The sequence below is a fragment of the Pteropus medius genome, unplaced genomic scaffold, assembly GCF_902729225.1.
Source record: "Pteropus medius unplaced genomic scaffold, Ma_sr-lr_union100, whole genome shotgun sequence".
Taxonomy (NCBI): domain Eukaryota; kingdom Metazoa; phylum Chordata; class Mammalia; order Chiroptera; family Pteropodidae; genus Pteropus; species Pteropus medius.
The window spans coordinates 22,304,169-22,327,401 of record NW_024350319.1 but is presented as its reverse complement, the minus strand read 5'-3'; the positions used below and the strand labels follow the sequence as shown (position 1 = coordinate 22,327,401).

Genomic DNA, 23,233 nt, shown 5'->3' with positions numbered 1-23,233 from the left:
TTTTATCTTTCTTAAGCATTGTTATTGTGTCTTAAAATTGACAATGAGTACTTATAATTCTGTGCCTCCCCAAATGAAAATTCTTTACCTGGAATTTTAAAAGAAATTGATTCACCATGTTTTTCATCTGAAGTATAATGCACAGTTTTGCTCAAACTGCTTTATAGTTGTGAACAGCCATATTAAATGAGCAATGAATACTGTACTTAGTATATATAAAATAAAATTTTTAAAATCTAACTTATCTACCAGTCATTGTAAATGCTGTCTAATCTTTAAAAGTCTTCATTGATCTTAGCTAAGTGTATTCTCCCTTCCATTTGAAAACTCATAGTCCTCTGCACTTTTTATCATATATTAATCATTCTAGGTCGCATTGGAGTACTGTTTATATGTGTATTTATTCATCTGTTGCCCAAACATGCATTGTAACAGATTATCAGTTCTGAAAATTTGGAATGGTAAATAAGCACCCAGGGAGCTTGTTCCACTCCCTCCACCCAACTCCAGGCATTAATTCATTAGGTCTGGAATATGGCTCCAAATCTTAAATTAACCAACCCAATTTGTGATTCTGCTATCCATCATCCTTAGACCATTCATTAACTGAGTGATCTTGGGAAATCAAAACTCCACTAAGCCTATTCATTTGTAGAAATAATCATAAGTAACATCTTAAAACTTAGTTAAAATAAATAGCATATAAGAGTGTCTAATATTTGGGGGAGGTTGGTAAAGTATTGGGCATTTCCTTCATACCATCTCAACAAGCTAGTAGAATTCCTAAGGCACCTTTCTGCTTCTACACTCCCATCACTTGCAGGTGCTTGGGTGTCTAGAAGGCTTGTGTCATTAGAAACTGGAGTCACACTACACTTAATGTATGTACATCTGGGGAAAGGGCAGAGAATAAAGAATCCAGACCTAAGATGATATATGAGAGAGGGCACTTTGAGATGATGGACTCTGGATCCCTGAACCTGAAAGAGAAAGGCAAGAAAATGAAGGGCAGGGAAAAAATTTGGAGGTCTTCAATGACCATGAGTCAACAGCAAAATGAACAATGAGAAAGTTACTTAATACTGAAATGAACTTCCTTATATATAAGACTACGCCCCAATCCTGGAAGTTCTCAAGTGGCAATAATGATCACATGTTATAAAAAAGGATTATTTCTACATCTGATATTGAGTGGGAGGATAGACTAATAAACCTAAAAGGACTAGTAATGCCATTTGTAGGAGAAAACTGAAAGAAAAGGCCAGAGCTTTAAAAAACACATTTTAGAGTTCCAATGCTAGATTCTTGCCTGATATTAAAAAACACATTGAAAATGAAATTAAAAACATTTAAAATCATTCCAAAGAAAATGACACACTAAGGTATAAATCTAACACAATATGTACGGGATCTGTATGCTAAAAATTATCAAATGCTTGTCAAAGACCTAAATAAATGGTGAAACCATGTCCATAGATTGGGAGTATAAAATAGTAAAAAGGTCAATTCTTTCTAAATTAATCTATAAATTTAACATAATTCCTATCAAAATCCAGCAAGGCTTGTTTTTGTAGAGACAAGTTTATTATAAAAATTTATTCTAAAAGGCAAAGGGCAAAGAATAGCTAAGACATTTTGAAAAAGAAGAAAGTCTACTTAAGGCTTACTAGGTATTGGTGGAGGAACAGACACACAGATTAATGGAACAGATTCTAGAAATACACCAAAACAAGTCCAACTGATTTTTGACAAAGGTGCAAGAGCAATTCAAAACAGAAAAGGCAGATTTTTAAAGAAATAATGCTGGAGAGATTGGGGCAAACATAGATAAAAACATGAACTTAAATGTAAAAAAACCATAAAGCTTTTCAAAACAATAGGAGGAAATCTTCAAGACCTAGGGCTAAAGAGTTTTCATACTTGAAACCAAATATATGACCCATTAAGAGAAAAATTAATAAAGTGAACCTCATCAAAAGCAAAAATTTTTGCCCTGTTAAAAGGATGAAAAAATAAGCTACAGATGGGGAAAATATATATATATAAATCACATATCCAAAAAAAATTAGAATATAGAAAGAATTCTCAAAGCTCGACAGTAGAAAAAACAATACAATTAGAAATGGGCAAACGATATGAACAGACATTTTACTGAAGAAGTTACAACACGAAATACTAGCAAGGATGCAAGAGAAATTTAGTCACTCATACATTGCCAGTGGGATATAAAATGGTAGTCACTCTGGAAAATATTTTGGCAGTTTCTTATAAAACTAAACATGCACTTACCGTTCAACCCAGCATTTATATTCTTGGACAATTATTCCTGAGAGATGAAAACTTATGTTCAAATAAAAACCTGTACACAAATTATACAAAGCAGCTTAATTTGTAATAGCTCAAAGCTGGAAATAACTCAAAATGTCCTTCAAAGATTCAATGGCTAAAGTTGGGTACATCATCCATGGAATACTATGCAGCAATGAAACTATTGATACGTGCAACAATTTGGATAGACTTCAAGGGAATTATGATCAGTGGTGAAAAACAAACTTAAAAGGTTACACAATGTATGACTCCTCTTATGTAACATTCTTGAAATAATGAAATTATAGAGAACAGATTAGTAGTTGCCAGGTGTTAGGAATGGAGAGAAGGAAATGTGGCTATAAAGGCAGTCTTGTAGTAGAATGATTCATTCTTAATTATGGTAGTTACATAAGTCTATGTATAAAATTATACAGAACTATATACACACACACAAATGAGTGCTTATAAAATTAGTGAAACCTGAATAAACTCTGGATTGTACCATGTCAATTTTCTGGACTCCATATTGTACTAATATGCAAGATGTTACCATTGGAGGAAACTGTGAAGAGTACACCAAGACTCTCTGTACATTTTTTTTGGTGACTTCTTGTGAGTCTATAATTTTTAAAATAAAAATTCAAACAAAAATGAGACAGATGAATTTTATACCTGAAACAAACATTACTGTGTTGGTATATACATATTTCTGAACGAGCCCATCAATGAGTTTAACAATTTACTCTAGCTTCAATTTACTAGCTTCATGTTAAATAATGAGTTTAACAACTTACTCTAGCTAACAATTTACTAGCTTCATGTTAAATAAAACCAATCTCAACAAAGAGAACAGTAAATGAAAGAGGTAATTTTAACTACTTCACTTTTCTCCTAGTTGTAAAAGAATAGACCCTCATATATTGAGTGAGATGCTGATTCTCAAAGCCAGGCCTATTTTTACCCTGCTCCTTCATTTTGAGCTAAGCTTTTCTCTCCGTTAGCTACTTTTTAAGGTAATCTATTCTTCCAAGGTACAAATGAAATACCACAGTCCAAAGCAATCTCATTTCTCCAGGGATGTAACATATTTGAATACCTTTAGTCATAGTTTACAAATACTGTTTAACTCTCATGTCTTAACTAAGACCTAGAGTTTTCTAAACTATAACCCTTGAACTCCCTCCACCACCCCAAAAACCTCCATCTCTTTGAATTTATGCTGTTTCTTATCCTACCCTATTTTTACCAGTCAAAATCTTATCATCCTCTTCAATAAGTTCTTCTCTAACACCTCTCTTAGGTTTATTCTAAGTTTCTATGGAACCTTGTACCAGTATTCCATAGTACTTATCACATTTCAACTTAAATTTAGTTGTATTTATGTTTGTATCCTCTATAATTTAAGAATTCAAAGCATGGCTCCTAATATTTCATTTCTCTCTTCAAAGCAACTCATAGGTATTCATTCAAAGCATGGTTGCTGTATTTAAATAATACAAAACGGTTTGAAAAAACATTTTAAGGAACTGAAGCATACCAAAAAATTTCTTGTAATACTAAAGTATTGACCTGTGTCCATCTCAAAAAGATATGTCCAAGTCCTAACTCCAAGTACCTGTGAATGTGACCTTATCAGGAAATAGGATCTTTGCAGATGTATTTAAGTTAAGGATTTTGTGATCATCCTGGACTCCTTAATCCAATGACTGGTATCCTTTACCTGAGAAAGGAGAGGGAGATTTAACAGAATATTGCTAGTCTACTGCCAAGGAATGCTAAAGATTGCTGGCTCCTACCAGAAGCTAAAAGAGAGGCATGGAATGGATTTTCTCTCAGAGCCATCAGTTTGATTTCAGACTTTTAGCCTCTAGAAACTGTGAGATAAATTGCTGCTGTTTTATGCCAGTAAGTTTGTGGTTATTTGTTATGGCAGGCGTAGGCAACTAATGCAAACATTCAGAAAAATAATCTATAAAATATGAGCAATAATGAGGTTCCTAAGAAATAGTTTTTAACTAAAACCATATTTTACCTATATAAAGTGAATTTCATTTATGACTTATATTAAAGAGTTCAGTCCAACCTCTCAATATGAAGTTATAAAAGATGTAAAACCAAAGTTATACTCATATACACCATAATTTTAAAAATTCATACTACTTCTAAAGAGAATAATCATGGTAAATAGATGAAGTTCTATTTTACAATGATATTTTGACAACTATATATCTTAATGTTCTAAATGGTGAAGGTTCATATTATCAGTGTAATTTGATATTACATACTGATCAATATTGTTTATTCGCTATAAAAATTTAATCCAGTGCTTCCCTTTAATCCTTAGGTACATGTAATAAAACCATGTCAACTTGCTAGTCTCTAAATATTATTTTTATATGACAAGTCTATACTCTACAAAACACTATTTTCCCTTTCCTATAATATACAAATGGCATGAACAAACTCTAACACCTTGTTGAAGAGGAAAAGCCTACTGGTTCATCTTAGACTTACTGAGGCACAGTTTTGGTTCCTTTATCCCTTTATCGGCAAATCTCTTCCATAATCCAAAAGCATGTGAGGTCCATTGATTTTTTTTGTAGTATAATTTTGCTTTTGTCTTGCTCCACAGTATTACTAGGTAATAGAAAACCAAGGCGCTTTGTTTTCCAAGCAATTTTTGCTATTTTAAGGTAATCTGAAGATTGATTAGAGCCACAAAATAATCTAACCTATGCTAGTTTACATTACAGTCTTATCGCAGTTATCCAGCTGTCGGGTTTCTAAAAATCTCAACTACTGTGGATATCATAAAAGAGGAAGAAAAACTTCTTTTGAGTATGAACAATCTAAAAAAGCCATTTACTTTTTCTCAGAAGAAAATCACTCTCAAGCCCATCAGAATTGTAGGCAAAATAGGTTTAAATTTTTATTTATCTATTTGTTCCAGAAAACCCTACTTAAATTCTTCCCAGTCTACAGAAAATTGTTTAGAAACTAAGTTGGAGAGAAGGAAAAGAGAAAAAGCTGCTCAACGCGTTGTGAATAAAAATGGATTATCAACAAGGGGAATGCCACAGAAGATATGTAAAAACGGACTAAAAAAAAAAAAAAAAAAAACCTCCACTGATTATAATCCTTCACTAAGTATATATTATTAATACTGGACGCTGCTATTAACATAAAAGCACCAGTGGGCCTAAGTAATTAAGAGTAAGGACAAGATTCCCTAACCACATTTATATCCCTGAGAATAACACCATATTTCAGCAATATATAATAAAATGAATGTTCACAATCTCTCAGTAATTAGGAAAAGCTTGCATGCTAGGAATGGTGTTTTTAAAAATATGAAGTACTTAATGTTTTTAAAAATATGAAGTATTTAATACATTCTAGAAAAGTCATCAATACAGTGGCATTTGAAAAGCTTCTGATCTTTAATGGTATATAAAGAGAAGTAAAAATACCACAGAAAACCTAAAATACAAGGTTATGCAAAATTATAACAACAACAACAAAAAAAATCAATTGATCTGTTACAGATAGGCTCTTGGATTCTGGAAGTAGTTTGGTGGTAAAGAGATAAAGGGACCGAAACTGCTTCCATAAGTCTTAGATGAACCAATATGCTTTCCCTAACAAAATTCTAACAAGCTTCATTTCCTGAAACTTTCATGTCTCCTCAATGAAAAGTTTAATTTCAAAGCAAGCTTTACATGTTTTCAAAGGAGAACAAAATTCTCACAAAATTTTGTTTCTGTCTCAAATTCTGTACGGGAAAAATTTCCTGACATTCCACTAATAATATTAAAGATAAAATGTTTGAGGTCAATTGTTGGTTAAAACAACACTAATTACAATCCTTCACTGAGTATATATTATTAATACTGGATACTGCTATTAATATTTAACTTAAATTTCAACCTCATTTTGACTATCTTTTAATGTAATTTATAAATATAAATTATAATGTATCTAAGATTACATATGCAAATTATCAATTTATATAAACACAAAAGCAATGTAATCAAATTTCTAAAAATCATTAAAAAATGGTATTTCTCTAGCAAAAGTAAAACATTTGAAAATTTTAATTTCTTATAAAAAATTGTTTCTGCTGAGCTTACTTTTTTTTAATCTCTGCTTGATATGAAAAAACTACTTTTAACTACCTGCTAGACATTCATTCAGACATTGTCAACATTTTTTTAACATTTGACATAATTAATGATGGGTTGAATGACCTTTGTAAAACTATGTAACGAAATATAAACTAGTTTTACTTAATTCACCACGCCTATGTCACAAACAAAGCACTGATGATCAAACATAAACAATACCCACAAGAAAGTCAATGGAAGCCAACAGGCATGTGCAGACCACCTCTCACAATATGACTTCAAAACACAGCTATCCATTTGGCACAGTTTCGTAGCACTGACCTTACACATATTTTGTGTCTGTTCCACGACATCAATGTCAGTACTGCTCTTGTGATACTCAAGAAAGCTCAACGTAAGTAATTAATTACAAAGGAATAACATTTTTGTCAGGTAGAATTAAGCTTTGGAGGGCCAAAAAAAAACTATCTAAGATTTTCTTGCTCCCTCTATCCCTTCAAACCATGAATCAATTTGTGCCTATTTAGGGACTACATTACCCTCATTAAGAAAGTATGCTATAGGGGTAAAAAAAAAAAAAAGATTGAATCACCTTTTGGTACACATAAGGAACAGAAATCAGGCTAATGATAATGACAAAATACATTTTGGTTTTATCAAGTACATTTTATCAACTAGGAAGGCTTTGTTCATTTGTTTGCTTGCTTAAATCCAGAAGTAATTTTTCCTGAATGAGAGAGACATCACATTGAAGATATCGCAAAAGTGAAGAGTTATTACTAATCATCCAGTTTCAATATTCATCTCCAACAAAGAGAAAATGGAAGGGGAGCAAGCAAATGGGGATTCTGTTGGGGAGAAGTGAAGAGAGGGAAGAAAAAAAGGGTGAGCTGGTTAATCTGCAGTCTTATTCTAATTTCAAATGTAAAGACAGCATAATATTTTGATCTAGCCACTTCTTTAAGATATCTTGATATTATAATCTAAAAGTTACAAATATTGTACTTGGCACCCATCTACTTGTTATTCAGTGAGCCAGCTGGCTTTCATAGCTTCTTCAGTCTTCAAATTTATATCAGACATCTGGTTTCTTAACTGCTATTAGTTAGAAAAGAATCCATGATATATAAAATTCTCACTTTACATTTAACCATCATTTTATTTTCCTGAGGAAAGGAAACTGACTGACCAACTGCCACAGAAGAAACCAAAGGAGACTTTTCAGAGTGCATATTCGTAGAGGTACTCAAATATAATTAAAAGGAAAACTTCTCCATACAAACAGGGAATTATTTTTACTATTTCCCAAAGTTGCACAGGCATCTTTCCTTTTCATCGCATCCTCATTCAAACAACTCTAGAACCATATTATAAAAGTCTACTGTATTAATTCAAGTCAGATCGTGTTCCAATAAAAACAGTATCTAGTAGAAACTCAATCAAGTATCCCAAAAAACAGAATTAGTTCTACCCCCAACACTGATAAAACCTTCTGTATATATAATAGAAATCAAACATGCATAGTTAAACATACCTTACAAATAAAAGAGGGGAGAGAGGTATCCTCGACTCACATATCCGTGAACATTCACTTCTGTTAAACATTTAATAACAAAATATACCTAGCAATAACAAATACCACCCTGACATTAGAATTTATACAATAACTCTAACTCATGTTATGATCTTGTTTGATCACCTAAGGGACTAAGAATCCATATTTATCATTTATTATCAGGGTATTTATAAAAATGTTTGTTTGGAATTGAAATGAGTAAGGTGTACTATTTTTACATCTTTTCTTTCTGTAGCCTAGGGGCAAAGCTTTTCAGGAAAAAAAAAAAACAATTTTTTTTCATGTGAATCCTGACACCTTTATAAGTAAGAAGAAAACATAGTTGAAAAGTCTGAATTTTTTGAAGTTCAAGGATAGGGTAGAGAGAGGGAGGTACACTGTCTTTCAAGCATAAACTGTACGAGCTGGCTAACCAGTTAGTTTTTTTAAAGGGTCATTTAAGGTGAATAATTATTAATATTATTTGGGGACAAGAGGAAAATGAAAACAAAGTTTTATAAAGATTGATTCAAATGAACATATTTACAATGGAATTAGAAAATCCTTACTTAGCTCCCTAGCTAAATAAAAGTAGTCATCTACTGCACCAGTGTGTATTTTCAAGCAAATACAAAGGCAAAACTCATTAGCTCTTTAAAAAATACACACATTTAATGTTGGTCTGTTTTAATTCTAAGTAAAGCAATTCCAAAAATACAAACTGAACATCAGAGCCATGTGAACCACCATGATAAAATAAAACAGACATTCACATAATTACGTCTAAAGACAGTTCAGCTTAATAAATCATCTTCCAAGTATGCCAAAGAAAGAGTTACTAAAAATACTGCTGGTGTTCAGTTAGAATTAAAGGACTTTGGGGAAAATGAAATAATATGATACAGGTGGAGTGAGTAAGGTTACACGGGATTTACATTTTCCATTACCCCTAGATATAAACAAACATTCAAAATCAACACAAACTCTGTGTGTTATTCAAAATATTGCAGCTGCAGGAAAGGCAACTTTAAATTAATAGCTAGGGGAAAATCAAGTTTTGGTGGAGGTAAACAGAAGTGACAGTTTTTAATTTGCACTTTTGTAAAGCTCATTTATACCTGGCCAACCAGGAACCTAATGCAGGACAACGAAGTTCTCTGCTTCTTTTGGCTATAATGTGACAAGGAAAAATCATCTTTTGAAGATGTTAAAGACATAAAGCAACTTTCTTTATAAACAGTCAAATAATCAATCAATGGAATAAATAAGTACTAACCCACATTTTTACTGCTCTGTAATCACTACATTTTACATATTTTTCATTTTGGCAGCAAATTCCCCAATTTTTAAGCTAAAATCCACTAATTACTTTTAAGAGTAAAATGGATGCCACCAAAATAAGAATATTCTTCTGTTTACTCTTTGGCTAAAAAAGAAAACAAACAAAATAAAACATAAAGAAACAGAAGACAACTCTAACACTGGTGATAAAAGAAATTGCTTTTTTTTTACATGTAAAATAAAGTTATCAATTTAAATCTTGGTACACTTTATAAAAACAAGAGGTAATGTTGTAATAAAACAGCAGTAGCCTTGGCAGGCAGCATACTGTTTGTTAACCCTGTGCAATAAAATACTTTGTTCATACTACACTTATTCAACATGACTAACAGTTACTACAGACATTTCAGGAATCTTCACGGGATTCCTATAGACTTACTGTTAAAACTGAGAGACATTTACAATCATAATGTGCCATGAAAACTTGAAAACGTTACTTCTAGTAGGAGATAATGTTCATATTATTTGAATTTGTTTTAGGTACTGAACAGCTGAGTTAACAAGGACTGAAAAAGAAAAGCATTCTAAAAGCCCATGAACACTGTTGTTCACACCCTTCTTCAGAACACACTAAACTTGTTTGACACATTTCTCTTCATACATAGCAAGCAACAGCACCCAATACAAGCCTGAGAAGAAATGCTGCTGTGTAAATACTGCAACTATTCCTGATAAAAGAATTATGGGACATATACTCCAAAGCTGCCCATTCCCATAATTTGTATTGCATAGGTCACATAATCACACACATATATATACACATGTGTATATATATGCACATGCAAAGAATATATTAAGACGACAATGAAGTCTAGTCACAGAGCAATTTACAGGCTCAATATATTTTTTACACTTTGCTTGAAAGAAAATTTCAATATTTTACAGTCTTTTAGTAGGCATTATATACACTGCACTTTATGAAATCTAAAAGGTATTGAAATAAATTTTTTCCAACATTTTGGTAACAAAACAGACAATGTTTCTTCAAATACTTGTGCTATATATCTACATGATCTGTTTTCTCTGATAACCACTAATCACAAAAACTGACTCAATGGAATAATGAGAAAAATTATCTAACGCCAGGCATGGGTTTGAATCGTTTTTAATATCCTATCCCAGAAACATTTTACAAATCTTAAATTTAAAAAAGTAAGTCTCTGTTCTGATTTTTAAAAGATATCTTTTTATGACAATATCCATAACATTGACAAGTACATGTTAAGGCTAGTATCATCTTCTTTTGTAAATTTTTTTGACTTTTTTTTTTTTAAGAAAGATAGTAAAAGCCAGACTCCTTTAGAGCTTTGAACTGTACCTACAGAAAATGAGAGTGCAGTGAACATAATGTTCAGTCCTACAGTCAGGATGCAGTTGCTCCTTCCCATTCCACAAGATACTGCACCTTTCCATCAAGTGTCACCCGACGAGCCAACACTCGGTATTTTTCACCACATGCTATTCTACCTGCAGCACCAAAATAACTGGTAATGGAGTTCTTTAGATGATTGAGTTGTAACTCCTGATCTGCTAAATTATTCAAAATTTCTGTGTTGAGTTCATCAAATTGGTAATCCTCTTTGCCTTCATCATCTTTTACAATTTCTGAGTTCTGAGTCTGGAGTGCTCTTCTTGGAAGACGACCCCTTCTCCTCCGTAAATGTGGTATTGCAGCAGGCCAAGATCTTCCTGTACGAGTTCTTTTTCTGGAGTCAGATAAACTGTAAAACAGAAAGGCCAAAATTGTCTACTGAGCTTATAAGCATCCTCTTCCCACACAATAGGTTCTCTGATTTTTTTCTTATCATTCTGTTTAAGTATATACCCTGGCTTACATAAAAATTAAACTAAAACAATTAATGCTATGTAAGTGGATTATCACTCGCCTTCATTAGACTCCCTCACTTTATTGGGGCTGACCTGTGAAGAGCTTTCCTTCCTTAACTATGTTCTATTAAGCTTAAAGAATCAGAGGATATATTTGAATTATGAAGCCAACAAGGCAAATTCTTACCAAGAGGCCCTATTCGTAAGTCAGGTTTTGTCTTATCATTAAAAAGAAAATAGTTCATTCATTCATTCATTCAATGCAGAAAATATTTAATAAGCACCTACTATATATATGACACTGTTCCATGTACTTAAACAGATGATAGAACTAGAATAAAAGGTCTCTTATGACCAGTTCAAGGCCAAGTGAAGCAATGTAACAAACTGAAATACGCATAAACTAGAATTAGGGTACCCTGGGTCTAGCTTTATGTGATACTAGCCCAATTTAAATCTCTTATTTTCTGTGTCTTTTAAGCAAAAAGATTAAGTGAAGAGATTGAACTAGATAATCTTTGAGGTGCTTTTCAGTTTAGAAATTGATTTTACAACCTTATAACGAGGAGAGAATAGAGTATGAAAGTTAAATTCAAAGACTTTATAATTTTACTACCTGAGTTAACAACCTAGCTCTGTTATATCTGCCAAACATGGTATCTTGGGCTTGTTACTTAAAACCTTTTAAGTCAGCAGTCGCCATCCTTTTTGGCACCACAGGCAGTGCTCCTATGAAACTCTAATGCCTAATGATCTGAGGTGGGACTGAGGTGGTGAAGATAACGCTGGGGAGTGGCTGCAAATAGAGATGAAACTTCCCTAGCCTGCCGCTCACCTCCTGCTGTGCGGCCCGGTTCCTAACAGGCCATGGACTGGCACCAGTCCGCCGCCTGGGGGTTGGAGACCCCTGCTCTAAGTCTCAGTTTCCTTATCTGCAAAATGGAAATAAAGGGACCTACGACTTGAAAGATTGTTTTAAGAATTAAATAAAACAATGTATACAAAAAGGTTAGCACAATGCTTAGTAAGAAGCCAAAAAATAGTTCACATGATTACCCATGATTCATTTAAAAATGAGTTACCTTTTAAGCCTTTAAACACTTAGAATTTTATATTATTTAGAAGAGCAGTTTTTGAATTGGGAACAAAAATTAAAGGGAGAAGTATAAAACTTGGAAGTTCATAACTCTGACCCCAAATAAATAAAACTTTTCATGACTAATAAATCATACTTTAGGAAAAAGTTGTCCTTCTGAAGAATCAGGTTAAACAAAATATTAGAGAAGTCTGCTACTGATAAAAATCCTGAGTTAAAAAGTTCTTTTACTAACAAAAGGATTTATTTTCCTGATTCAGATTTAAAAAAAAAAAAGTCTTCCTAAAGCAAGGCACACTTATATATTAAAAACATAAAAAGGTCTCACAGAAAACAGCACAGTCAGTATACCTCTTTCTCTGTGCACATAGCATATTTCCTAACAGATCAGAAATATTTCATGTTTGTGCTCTGAAAAGCAAAAATATTCAGATGAATATTAACAACCTAAGGAGTCTACATATGGATTGCTTCTCAAAAGGTGAAAGACATACTTGTATCATTTTCAATTGCTACACATTTCATTAATGATCAGTCGCAAAGAAAAAGAGTGTACAGGAAAATTAATAAAGAATAAGAACATAAATATCTACCCATAATGCCTGGCAATGCTAGACGAGGTAGTTTCTTTTGCACTGGAAGCACCCGTGATATCCACATCTGAGGTATTGGATGAATGTGCGGTTCCCTCAGTTCTCCTGAGACAAAAGAATTTAAATGGTATAACGACTATATTACATAACAATATAAATACTAATTCCCCCCCTCAAAGAAAGTTTCTAGGATAAGAGAAAATAACTTTCTATTTACCCTATAGAACAAGGTAAATCCAAGGTAGGATTCTCTGAAATTGATTCTTTATCCTGGAAAATAAAAAAAATATATACTTAAAAGCACAGTTCTAAAGTAAGCTGAAAAAATAAGTTTGTCAGTAATTCAAGCATTCTTTCTTGCTTAGAACATATACCAACATATTATCTTACCAAAGACGGCTCAGCAGTTTTCTGAATCATTTTTCTTGTATATGGGCCAGGTGGACGACCTACAGATTTTTTCTTTCCTTTTTTTTCTATGCCATTGCTTACTTCCCTAAAACATAAAACCATTATGTATTTAATCTCTGCATAAAGAAAATAAACAACAACAACAAAAAAACGGTGGACAATATACACTGTCATATTCCTTTCTATGTAATAATTAGGTTACAATTATTATATTTTTTAATTAATGGTAATATAAAAACAACAAAATTAAATACAGGTTAAATCTATACAAGTTTAGTCAAGTACACAATACATTCTAATTTAAATATTTTTTGACTTAAGAGATATTTACATATGAAAGGTTTAAAAATGTTCTCTTTTATACTTGTAAAAATATATATACCATCTTAAAAAAAAAAGACTACTATTTCAGAAAGAAGAGTTCAAAACTCCTAGAAGTTCAGTTATTTAGTTCAGTTACTTATTCTTACTACGTGGGTACTTGGGGGATGTTTCAAGGATTTAATACTAGAAGTGATTAGGAATTTAGCAGTTAACCTCTTAGAGCCAGGAAGTATTTATGTTAAAATACAGTAGCTATAAATACAGGTTGCCTTTAAATAGATATATCTAAATTACACACACACACACATTCTTGAATGATGTTGATCAGAAAGAGAATGAAGCACAGGGTGCCTGAGTGTAAAGGTACCTTATTCCTCATATAGGGTAGTCATTCAAAGGGCAAAATTAGAACTAGAAAACTATTTTTGAGACATAAAGGCAAGTGTCAAAGGAACAACAAGAAAAAAGCAAATAGTCAAAGACATCTCTAACCAATAGAAGAAAAAAAGGGCAAATAATATAAAGAACATCTATTTCATTTATTCAACATTAACTATCACATAAAGGGGATATTAGATAATAATATAAAGATGGTCCCTGTGTTAAGGGGTTCACAATATAGTTAGAAGGTGACATATCTGTATACAAGCAAGCTAATAAAACGGGTTAAGTGCTAGAAGAAAGTTATTCAGAAAAATTCAATTAAAAACAAAGAAAAGGAACAATACTACATAATAGGCTAGAAGGAAGCAAATGGAGTAAAGTAGGAAAGACTACCCCTCCCAACACCAAACTAAGGGTGGAGAATAAAGGTGGAAGTACAAGAGAAAATAGGGGACCTAGAGGAACAAAGCATAACTAGAACTATAATCAAAAGTCTCAAGAATAAGGTGGATGGGGCAATACATTATCTTTTTTGAAAGATGACCAATATACCATTTATAAAAGATCTCTGGACTATAGAAAGTACTCTCAGATTAAAAGGAGTAATTCATACATAGAGCCCAGAAGGAACTAAGATTAAGAATGCCTTTTTAAAAAGTTGAACTATTACCTGTTGGCAACAAATAAAAACCCAACAGCTACCACAGATGAAGTGTCCTATCAATATCATGATAGGAATAAGAAAGTTTGTGCAAACCTTTTTTCTAATTCATCATATGGACAATTGCTAGCAAAGTATTAACAATAAAATCTGAAAGTGATAGAAATATTCTTTCCTTCAGGGAAAAAAACCTTGAAGTAGTATCTATTTTATTACAAACTCAAACGAATATGAAGTACTGTTGACCCTCTATAATTAACTCTTCTCATACATTTCATTTGCTCCTTAAATTTTCCTCTCTGCACAACCCTCTCGGCTATCTTTGCCTCATTATTTCATTGAGAAAACAGAAGCTATCAGCACTTTAGTCATCTTCCAAATGGCAAATCTACAACAGAACGAGCCTCTGTACCCATTTTCTTTTACACTCCGTTTCAATGGAGGGTGTAAATCCTCCTATCAAAGGCCACTCCCATGTTTAGGCTCTAAATCCCTCCCTTTTTGGCTTCTCAAAGACTTTACAATATCTTCAATTACTTCCCCTATCTCCTATGCCAATCTATTCTCCACTGGATCATTCCTACTAGCACATAGAACAGGTTCCAATTATCTTCCATCTAACTAAAAAACCATCACCTGATTACTCCCGTTTTCCTCTTCAGCTTCCATTCAGCTACTTTTCTTTGCAGTAAAACTAATCGAGACAAAAACTCTTTCCACTTTAAATTATTTCCTTTTTCTTTATTATTATCATTACTATTTGAGTCTATGCCCCTTATTAGAAGAAAAAGCCCAGTTCTGACACGTAAATTGGGCAGTGCCATTTTCAATTACACTACAATTCACTTCAATCTGACTTTCATCTTTATCTCTCAAAAATCTGTTTTTGTCAAGGTCACTAATAACAAAATGTTATCTTAGCCAGTAAACATTTTTCTCTCATCTAATCCATCTCTAAAACATTCAATAGTTTAATACACCCATCTTTCTTAAAACCCATAGTCTCTTGGTTTTTATGACACTCAATACTTTCCTGGTTTTCTATCTCACTGATTCTTTTTTAGTCTCCTTCATTTAATTTCACCTCTTCTAAATCTCTAACTGATATCAGGGCATTGTTGTGAGCCACAGTCTCTGTCTCTGTCTGTTTCTCTCTCTAGGTAATTTCATTCATTCTCACGGCTTCCAAATTTGTATCATACGTCCTGACTTCTCCTGAGCTACTGACATACACACCTAATTGCCTATATATAACATCATCATCACTTAGATATCCCACTTAAAAATCTCACGCTCAATGAGTATGAAATAGAAGAAAACTTCATTCACCTTGCCAAATTCCATTCTTTCAGATCTGGGTAACAGACATCACCCACCAGTTGCTAAAGCCAGAAATGTGGGCATTGTTTAACTATATTCCTCCCTTTCTTTAGCAAATTTAATTCATTAGCAAAGCCAATAAATTCTGCCTCCAATAGAGATCCTGAATCTATTTTCTCTCCATTTGACTACTACCACCCACCTCTGCACAAGCAACCATCATTTCTTACCAAGACTTCAAGATTCTTAATTTTCTCTTTCTTCTACTTACTTCTATACCTAACCATTCTCTAAACAGCACTCAAAGAGGTACTTTTAAGGATAATCCAATCTGTTTACATCTTTAAATAGTCCCCCATTATTCTTAGAAAACTCTTGAGTCCTTATGACACCTACAAGACTACATGATCAAGTGCCACCCAACGTTTCCAACATCTAATGCTACTCATTCATACCTCACAAGCCTTCTGAGAGTTCTTAGAAAATGACTCACAGCCTTCACACTTGTTATTTCTACTACCTGGAGCATTCCTCCCCTTGCTCTTCTCATTCTTTAAGCCTCAGCTTAAATAGGCCTTTTTCAAGCCTCCTTCTTAAAGTAGACCCCTTCATCTCTATTCATCCCAAATCTAAATCTGTATGTTTTTCCCTAAATAGCACGAGCATGATCTCTATTAATTTACTTTCTTCCCCACTATAACATAAACCCCATCACAGAAGAAAGTCTTTCTTGTTTGTTATTATATCCCCAGAAATTTGACAGAAAAGTGCTTGATAAATGGAATGAATGAATGGGAAATAAACGAACAAATAAACAGGCCAGTACTTAAACTGTTTGCTAACCAAATCGATAAGGCTTATTCCTATAAAACCCAAGATCTTAAATAAAAAAAAATCTAGTATTAGCTCTTTGTACCTTGTCTTAAGCAAAAAATTTTAAAAAACAAATCAGGGTAACTGCCACTTGTACTTTCAAATATACTAACGAGACTACATAACACACATTTTTAGTTACATATAAGCTAAAGAGAAAAACTATGCCACGGATCAACTTTTACCTTGAATCAGATATAGGTTTGGATGCCTTTCTGCCTTTAATTTTAAATTCATGGGATGTTCCTTCAGGTTCTTTCTCTGCTTTGAAAGCCACATTTGGTGGCACAGGAGGAACACGAATTCGCAACCCAAACAAATGCTTCTTCTTCTTTATTTCTTTCCCAGACATAAACCTAAATTTTTAAAAAAATTAACTAAAAATTTAAAAGCTGAACACATATACATAGCAGACCCTAGCTCTTAACTTTCAGATATAAAGCCTTTATACATGAAAGTCCACCCAATATTACAAAACTCACTCTTTCCCCTTGCTTTCCTGAATTCTTTATCTGTCCCAGAGCCAGTCCACAGGAGGATATGATGGGAGAATACGAGGGAGGGATAGGATCAAAAGGAAGGGAAAAGAGCACATGTCCACTTTTCTTTTTAAAACATGGCATCTAACTTTTTAAAGGAAAGAAAAGTACAGAGTGGTTTAGTCTCAATATGGTTTTCCATATTTTAGTGTCATCTGTTAAAAATATCTTTAAAAAGGTGTAGAATTCTACTTCAGGTATATTTGTGACAAATCCTGTTCAGAAAGTAATAGGTAACAGCACTGTCAAAGAAAAGTAGGAGACCAATCCTAGAGGCCCAGAAAATAAAAATATCTAGTGCTTCAGATCTGAAACTGAAAATAACCTGGAGCAGAGAAATGTTATTTCAGTGTTGGCTTGGGTCTCTGAAAAATATGCTCCTTAGCCCATTACCAAAGGCTTTTAGAAAAAAAAAAAATCTATCTTACTATGTCTGTCTAGCCAAAAGAAACACTACCAAATATTTAGATTGCTTTTCTACTTTTACATAGGATTAAAAGAGGGGGGCCTCATTTCTACCATAACAGGAACAGATTTATTTCTGGCACTCTAAATTGGATTATAAAATTCATTGTCTCATAAAGTATTTTTACCAATACAGGAACTGCTCAGTTACTTTATGGCTTCTTGAACTGACCTAAAGATCTAGCCACTAATAATTATAATAAATTTTAATGACAAAATGCTGTCAAGTTCAAAAACAGAAAATTGTTACAAAATTTTATAATATAACTCAATAATTGGTTGGAGCCAGCATATACATTTTTAAAAATTACTTGTATTGCATTTTTAAAATATTTTTAAGAAATGCACATATACTGGTTTAAAATAAAAAGATTTAGACATGAAAATGTCAAACAATATCACTTAATTATCAAAAAATTAGACCACTAATACTACTATTCCATAACTCATGGCAATAACAAATCTTAACTGTAAAAGATCTCGATCATTTAAAAACCCATATTCTCTACAAATATTCCCCTATTTTTTGCATATTCCCACCAGCTAACAAGATTTTATTTTACTCTCTGTAGACTGCATTATAAAAACAAGTCATTACTGACTATGCTTTCTCAAATGACCAGGCCGAATTCTGTTGAGATACTGATATGTCTCCCATCTACCATTCCCATAGGACTGGTCTTCCCTTTTCCAACTCTTGAGAGTCAATGCTCTAGTCTGACTGGAAAAGAATATAACATTAGAAAGTTTTAAAATGTATGTACTAGTTCTATACACAAACCCCACAATTCTTAAACAATGCCATTATTCTTTAACACTTAATAAATGTCTCCTTCATAGGGATACATAAAATAAATTGACTTACATGGTCTTGTAATCATTTAATGCCTCCAGAACATGTTCATATCTTTCAGATTTTGGTGTGTCTGCCAGCTGTGAAGTATCAAGAAACAATTTAACGCACTATAATGACATCAATTAGAAATATACAGATGCTAGATAGAGGCAATGTGATGTAGAGGAAAAGTGTACTGACTGAACTTAGAAAATCTAAGTTCTAATTCTAGGTCCTCACTGACCAGCTGTGTGATATAAGGTCATTTAACTTCTCAAGGCTTGTTTTCTCACCTATAAAAAGAGGAGTATAAATCCTGCACTACTTACTTCACTAGTAATTGTATGGATCAAATGATATGACTGAAAGAACTGGAAACTGTACAACAATACAAAAATGAACTTTTATTAGTTATTATTAAATTTATTTTAATTCTATAACGTGGGGAAATAATACATTTGAATTACTCTGATAACCACAAAAGCTTCTACTACATAGGTATAGGGAGGAATATAAAAAGTAATGAGAAACATATCATTTTATTTCCCAATACTTCTAATATTAGCACAAAACAATAATCTCTGTAATTTTAAAAACTATTATAAATTTTGGGGATTTATTTTTCTAACAATTACAGATTTTAGCCAGCCCTAAAACCTAAAACAGCTCAGTAATTTCCTAACATCACAATCCATTTTAAAGTCTAAATGTTAAATACTAAAAAACATTCTATTTTGTTTCAAAAGGGCTTCCCCTTCAGAATCATTTCTGCCTCTTCTTTCAAGTTTACAGACTGGGGTCCAAGAGCAAAAAGATTCTAAATTATAAATGGACCATCCTCAATTAATGCCACAAAAACTTTAAAAAAAAATTCTAAAATATCACAGCTGACTTTCAAAATTACTACCAGTTATGTTCTTTACCAGTTAAAACTCCCAAACCTCTGATCTGCTACCAGCAAAAAGAGGAAACAAATCTGTAAAATAGAATGTTGGAGGTAGAAGAGACTTATCAAGTTATCTACACCAACTCTGTATTTTACAGATTAGTTAACAAATATAAAGATTAAATGAACTGCTCAAATTCACATGGCTGGTTATTGGGAAAACCAGAACCTGAACCCCAATGACAATCAGTCCATTGATTCACCATTTATTGAGAGCCAATTCTGTGCCAATGTTACGTGCTTTATAAAGACAAACAAACAAAATAGTTTGGTGCTCCTTCCTCCATACTCCTTCCTCCATACTACTTTCTCCTATTGTAATCTGTGAAGTGTCCAATGACAGAGAATTTCTATTAGAGGAAAAACAACAGAATTAAACTCTAAAGCTTAAAAGAGACCCTAGATGTCCATCTAATTCAAACTTCCATCAATAGAGCTCTAAAGCTTAAAAGAGACCCTAGATGTCCATCTAATTCAAGCTTCCATCAAGCTTCCACCAATCCCTTTTATAGTACTGATAATCATTCAACCTTGGCTTAACTACACACTAATGAAAGCCGAGGAGGGACCTACTAAAGGAGCCCATTCCATAGGTGGATGAAACCTTCCTTCTTGGAACTCTTCTATTCCTTCTTTTACAAGATAGTTCAAATATTTGACAGCAGCTATTATGTCTAAGATTAGGTTAAAGCTTTTAGCAGCAACATCACATGATTATTTCATATTAAGCTTTAGCTAACTAATTCCATCCTCTTCTTCATTCCCCCACCCACCTAAACTCAAACCAATCAGGATGAACATCTATCAAATCAAGTATCCCCTATCATACCTGCTTCCTCTGTACTGTTTGTGTATTTAAGCCTAGAGGCAGAGCTTTATAACTGTTGTTAATCTGATTTTGTTTTCTCAGTGTTCAAGATGATCTTTTCTCTTGATTCTGTCATCCTTCTTGAATTTAGGGTAGGGACAAAGACAGAACTCTCCATTAGAATCGCCCTCACAAATATTCCCAAGCTACTGACTGTTTTTGTTACTATCATTCAATTAGCTACAAATCCATTTAATTTTTACTTTAACCAGTTCACATTTCAATCTTACATGAAATTGAGTTATGCTATGTCTACACCATGTCCATAGCATTTGACACACCAGTGTTGCTAACCATAACAAAAAAGAATCCGGGTATTTAAATGATTTATACTAATAAGTCAGTGTTTCTTCCTTATTGCTTTTTAAATCTTTACAAACTATATATTTAAAAAACCTGCTCTAGAGTTTTGCTGACAATCAACAACAAAAGTGACTTTATAATTTCTCAAATCCATTCCTTTCTACTTTTTTAAAATCAGAATGAACTCTCTTCTTTCTTTTGGTATTTATTCTCTATGGTTTCTCAGAAATTTTATCTGTAAGTCTCTTCAGCACTCTTAGACTATTCTGCATTGGACTATATATTTTAAATCACATAATGAGGTAAAGGGATCCCATTCTGTATACTGAAAATTAAGAGTACAAATACTATAGTATAAATCAAATAATATGTATTAGAAGAGCATTATATACTAGGTCTTCAATCTGACCATGAGGTTTATAACATGTTTCTTCAGCAGAATAATCACTTTTGTTCTCTCTACAGACACCAATCTCACACTATGCTTTTATGTTCAGGGTTGTATATTTCCGTACAGACAAAATGCTATCATGTATGGTCAAAACTCTTCCCCCCTCAATAAAATACAACCTTCAATTACGCTGAATTCTAAGCCACATAGGTTTAAGCGTGCCAAACAGCTTAAGTAATTTATCTGCCAACCTATGTACACTGTATGCTAATATATAATACTCAAGGCCCCAAGCATTTTTGTTAATCAGATTTCTTATAATTTTCAATTAAAAGTATACCACCTCTATTATATATTTTTCTCTAGCCAAAATATCATTTCTGCCATAGTATTTCATTTGAGTTTTATCGATGCCTTTCTCCCTACATCACTCAAAACTGAGGTAGCACTCAGTACATTTTTAAGATCACAGTTAACAGAAAAGTAGGTTGTCCTTACAGAACTAGGATTTTATACCATATTAGGAATCAAGACAAATGATAACAGATTCCAGAAAATATTAATATCTCATTTTAACTTCCAAAAGCAATCTGGTACAATAGTGATGCTTCATTCTAAATAAAAATCTTAAGCAATTTTTATTTGGGGTCTCAACTGTTATATCACATAATTTTACTATCTCAAAGAAAATATTTCAAAACATAGTTCCTCAAATAGCTATACTCAGTCTATACGACTTATTAAGTCGCTAACTCTCAAAGATGTAAAAAAAAAAAAAATCGCATAAAGAAACATAATATCAAACTGTATGTTCTAATATATAAACTTTTAGAACTAAAAGTTTCAACTTCTCTTTACAGCGATCCCAAAAATAACCAACTAAGAAAAATATAGGGTAGATAAATGTTAAATCTGCCTTTCAGAATGGAAGGATATGCTCTCCAAAAAATGTTTGTTTTTGAAATTTCTTTTTGCTATTAAAAGAGATCACAGTATTTCCTATATACCAATAAAAAAATAACTACAATAGACTAAGCAAATGTTACTGATTTAATATGATTCCTCCAAATAACTAGAAATGTAAATCTTTATTAGGCTTCTCCCAAAACATAGATATACCATTTCACTTTAGCCTGAGTCATCATATGTAAATATGCTATAATTCTGCTCAGAAATGGTAAATATGAATAAGTTCCTCCCTGTGACTAGGATTCTATTATTTTCCCTAATGCCATAAAAATCTCAACTCACATCATCACAAAATTTTTTCTCTTACCTAGATGGGGTAAAGGAGAAAACTTCACATTTGGGAAAGTTCAATCAATTGTTTTTCTGTTTTGTTTCATTTTTGAGGAGAAATTTTTAGACTAGTTCTGTGCCATATAATCTACAGTATGTATAATAAGAACTGATGTTCAAAATGACTCGAGTACTCTCAGGTACTTGGTCAACCAATAATGTACTTAGCATATATATTTCCTATGTTTTGAAAATAATTAATGCTATTTTATAAAATTTTGAACACAAATATAAACAAAAAGAAATTTTTGTTAACCTAAATTTGGATTAGTGACAAAATTCAATTTGCAATTCAATTTCATTTAACCAAAGAATTCCTATTTTAATAATCTGGAATAATCCATTATTTGTATTCTTTGTTTCTATTACCACAAACATTTAAAAGTAAACTGAATGAAAATCACTGAATAAACAATAACGAATGGCATATATTTCATGCTTGCTTTATTATATAAAGATGTAGAAAATTAACAAAGAATTAAAATCTGAACTTCCATCTGTAAATTACTAGGCTAAGGACATTACTAAAAGAAATCTTAATGTTTTCTTTTATTAATGCAGAGAAGGCAATGAAAAATAATGTGAAAGTCATTTGTTCCAATAATTTGATGGCTAAAAAAATGGAACCATTCCTCAGAAAAGTAAACTTTTTTTTGTTGTAAAGTCTTATTAAGATTATAATTATGTTTTTCTTACTTTTTAAATAAAGAGGAACATTTTCCCATATTGACAAAGAATAAAAAATTAAAATTTCTTAGTTTTAAGACA

The 23,233-nt window shown here is 32.4% G+C and overlaps 1 protein-coding gene across 2 annotated transcripts in view; it reads right to left on the bottom strand.

Moving 5' to 3' along the window:
• Positions 1–8,640: 8,640 nt before the first annotated feature.
• Positions 8,641–23,233, bottom strand: part of MTF2 (metal response element binding transcription factor 2) — a 60,579-nt gene continuing 45,986 nt past the window's right edge. For both annotated transcript variants that reach the window (XM_039838855.1, XM_039838856.1), the window contains 6 exons: positions 18,689–18,756; positions 17,005–17,175; positions 13,237–13,342; positions 13,064–13,116; positions 12,847–12,951; positions 8,641–11,051 (listed from right to left, as the gene is read on the bottom strand). In XM_039838855.1, the coding sequence (XP_039694789.1) occupies positions 10,694–11,051; positions 12,847–12,951; positions 13,064–13,116; positions 13,237–13,342; positions 17,005–17,175; positions 18,689–18,756 (861 nt within the window). In that variant the 3' untranslated portion in view covers positions 8,641–10,693. The remainder of the gene's footprint in view (positions 11,052–12,846; positions 12,952–13,063; positions 13,117–13,236; positions 13,343–17,004; positions 17,176–18,688; positions 18,757–23,233) is intronic.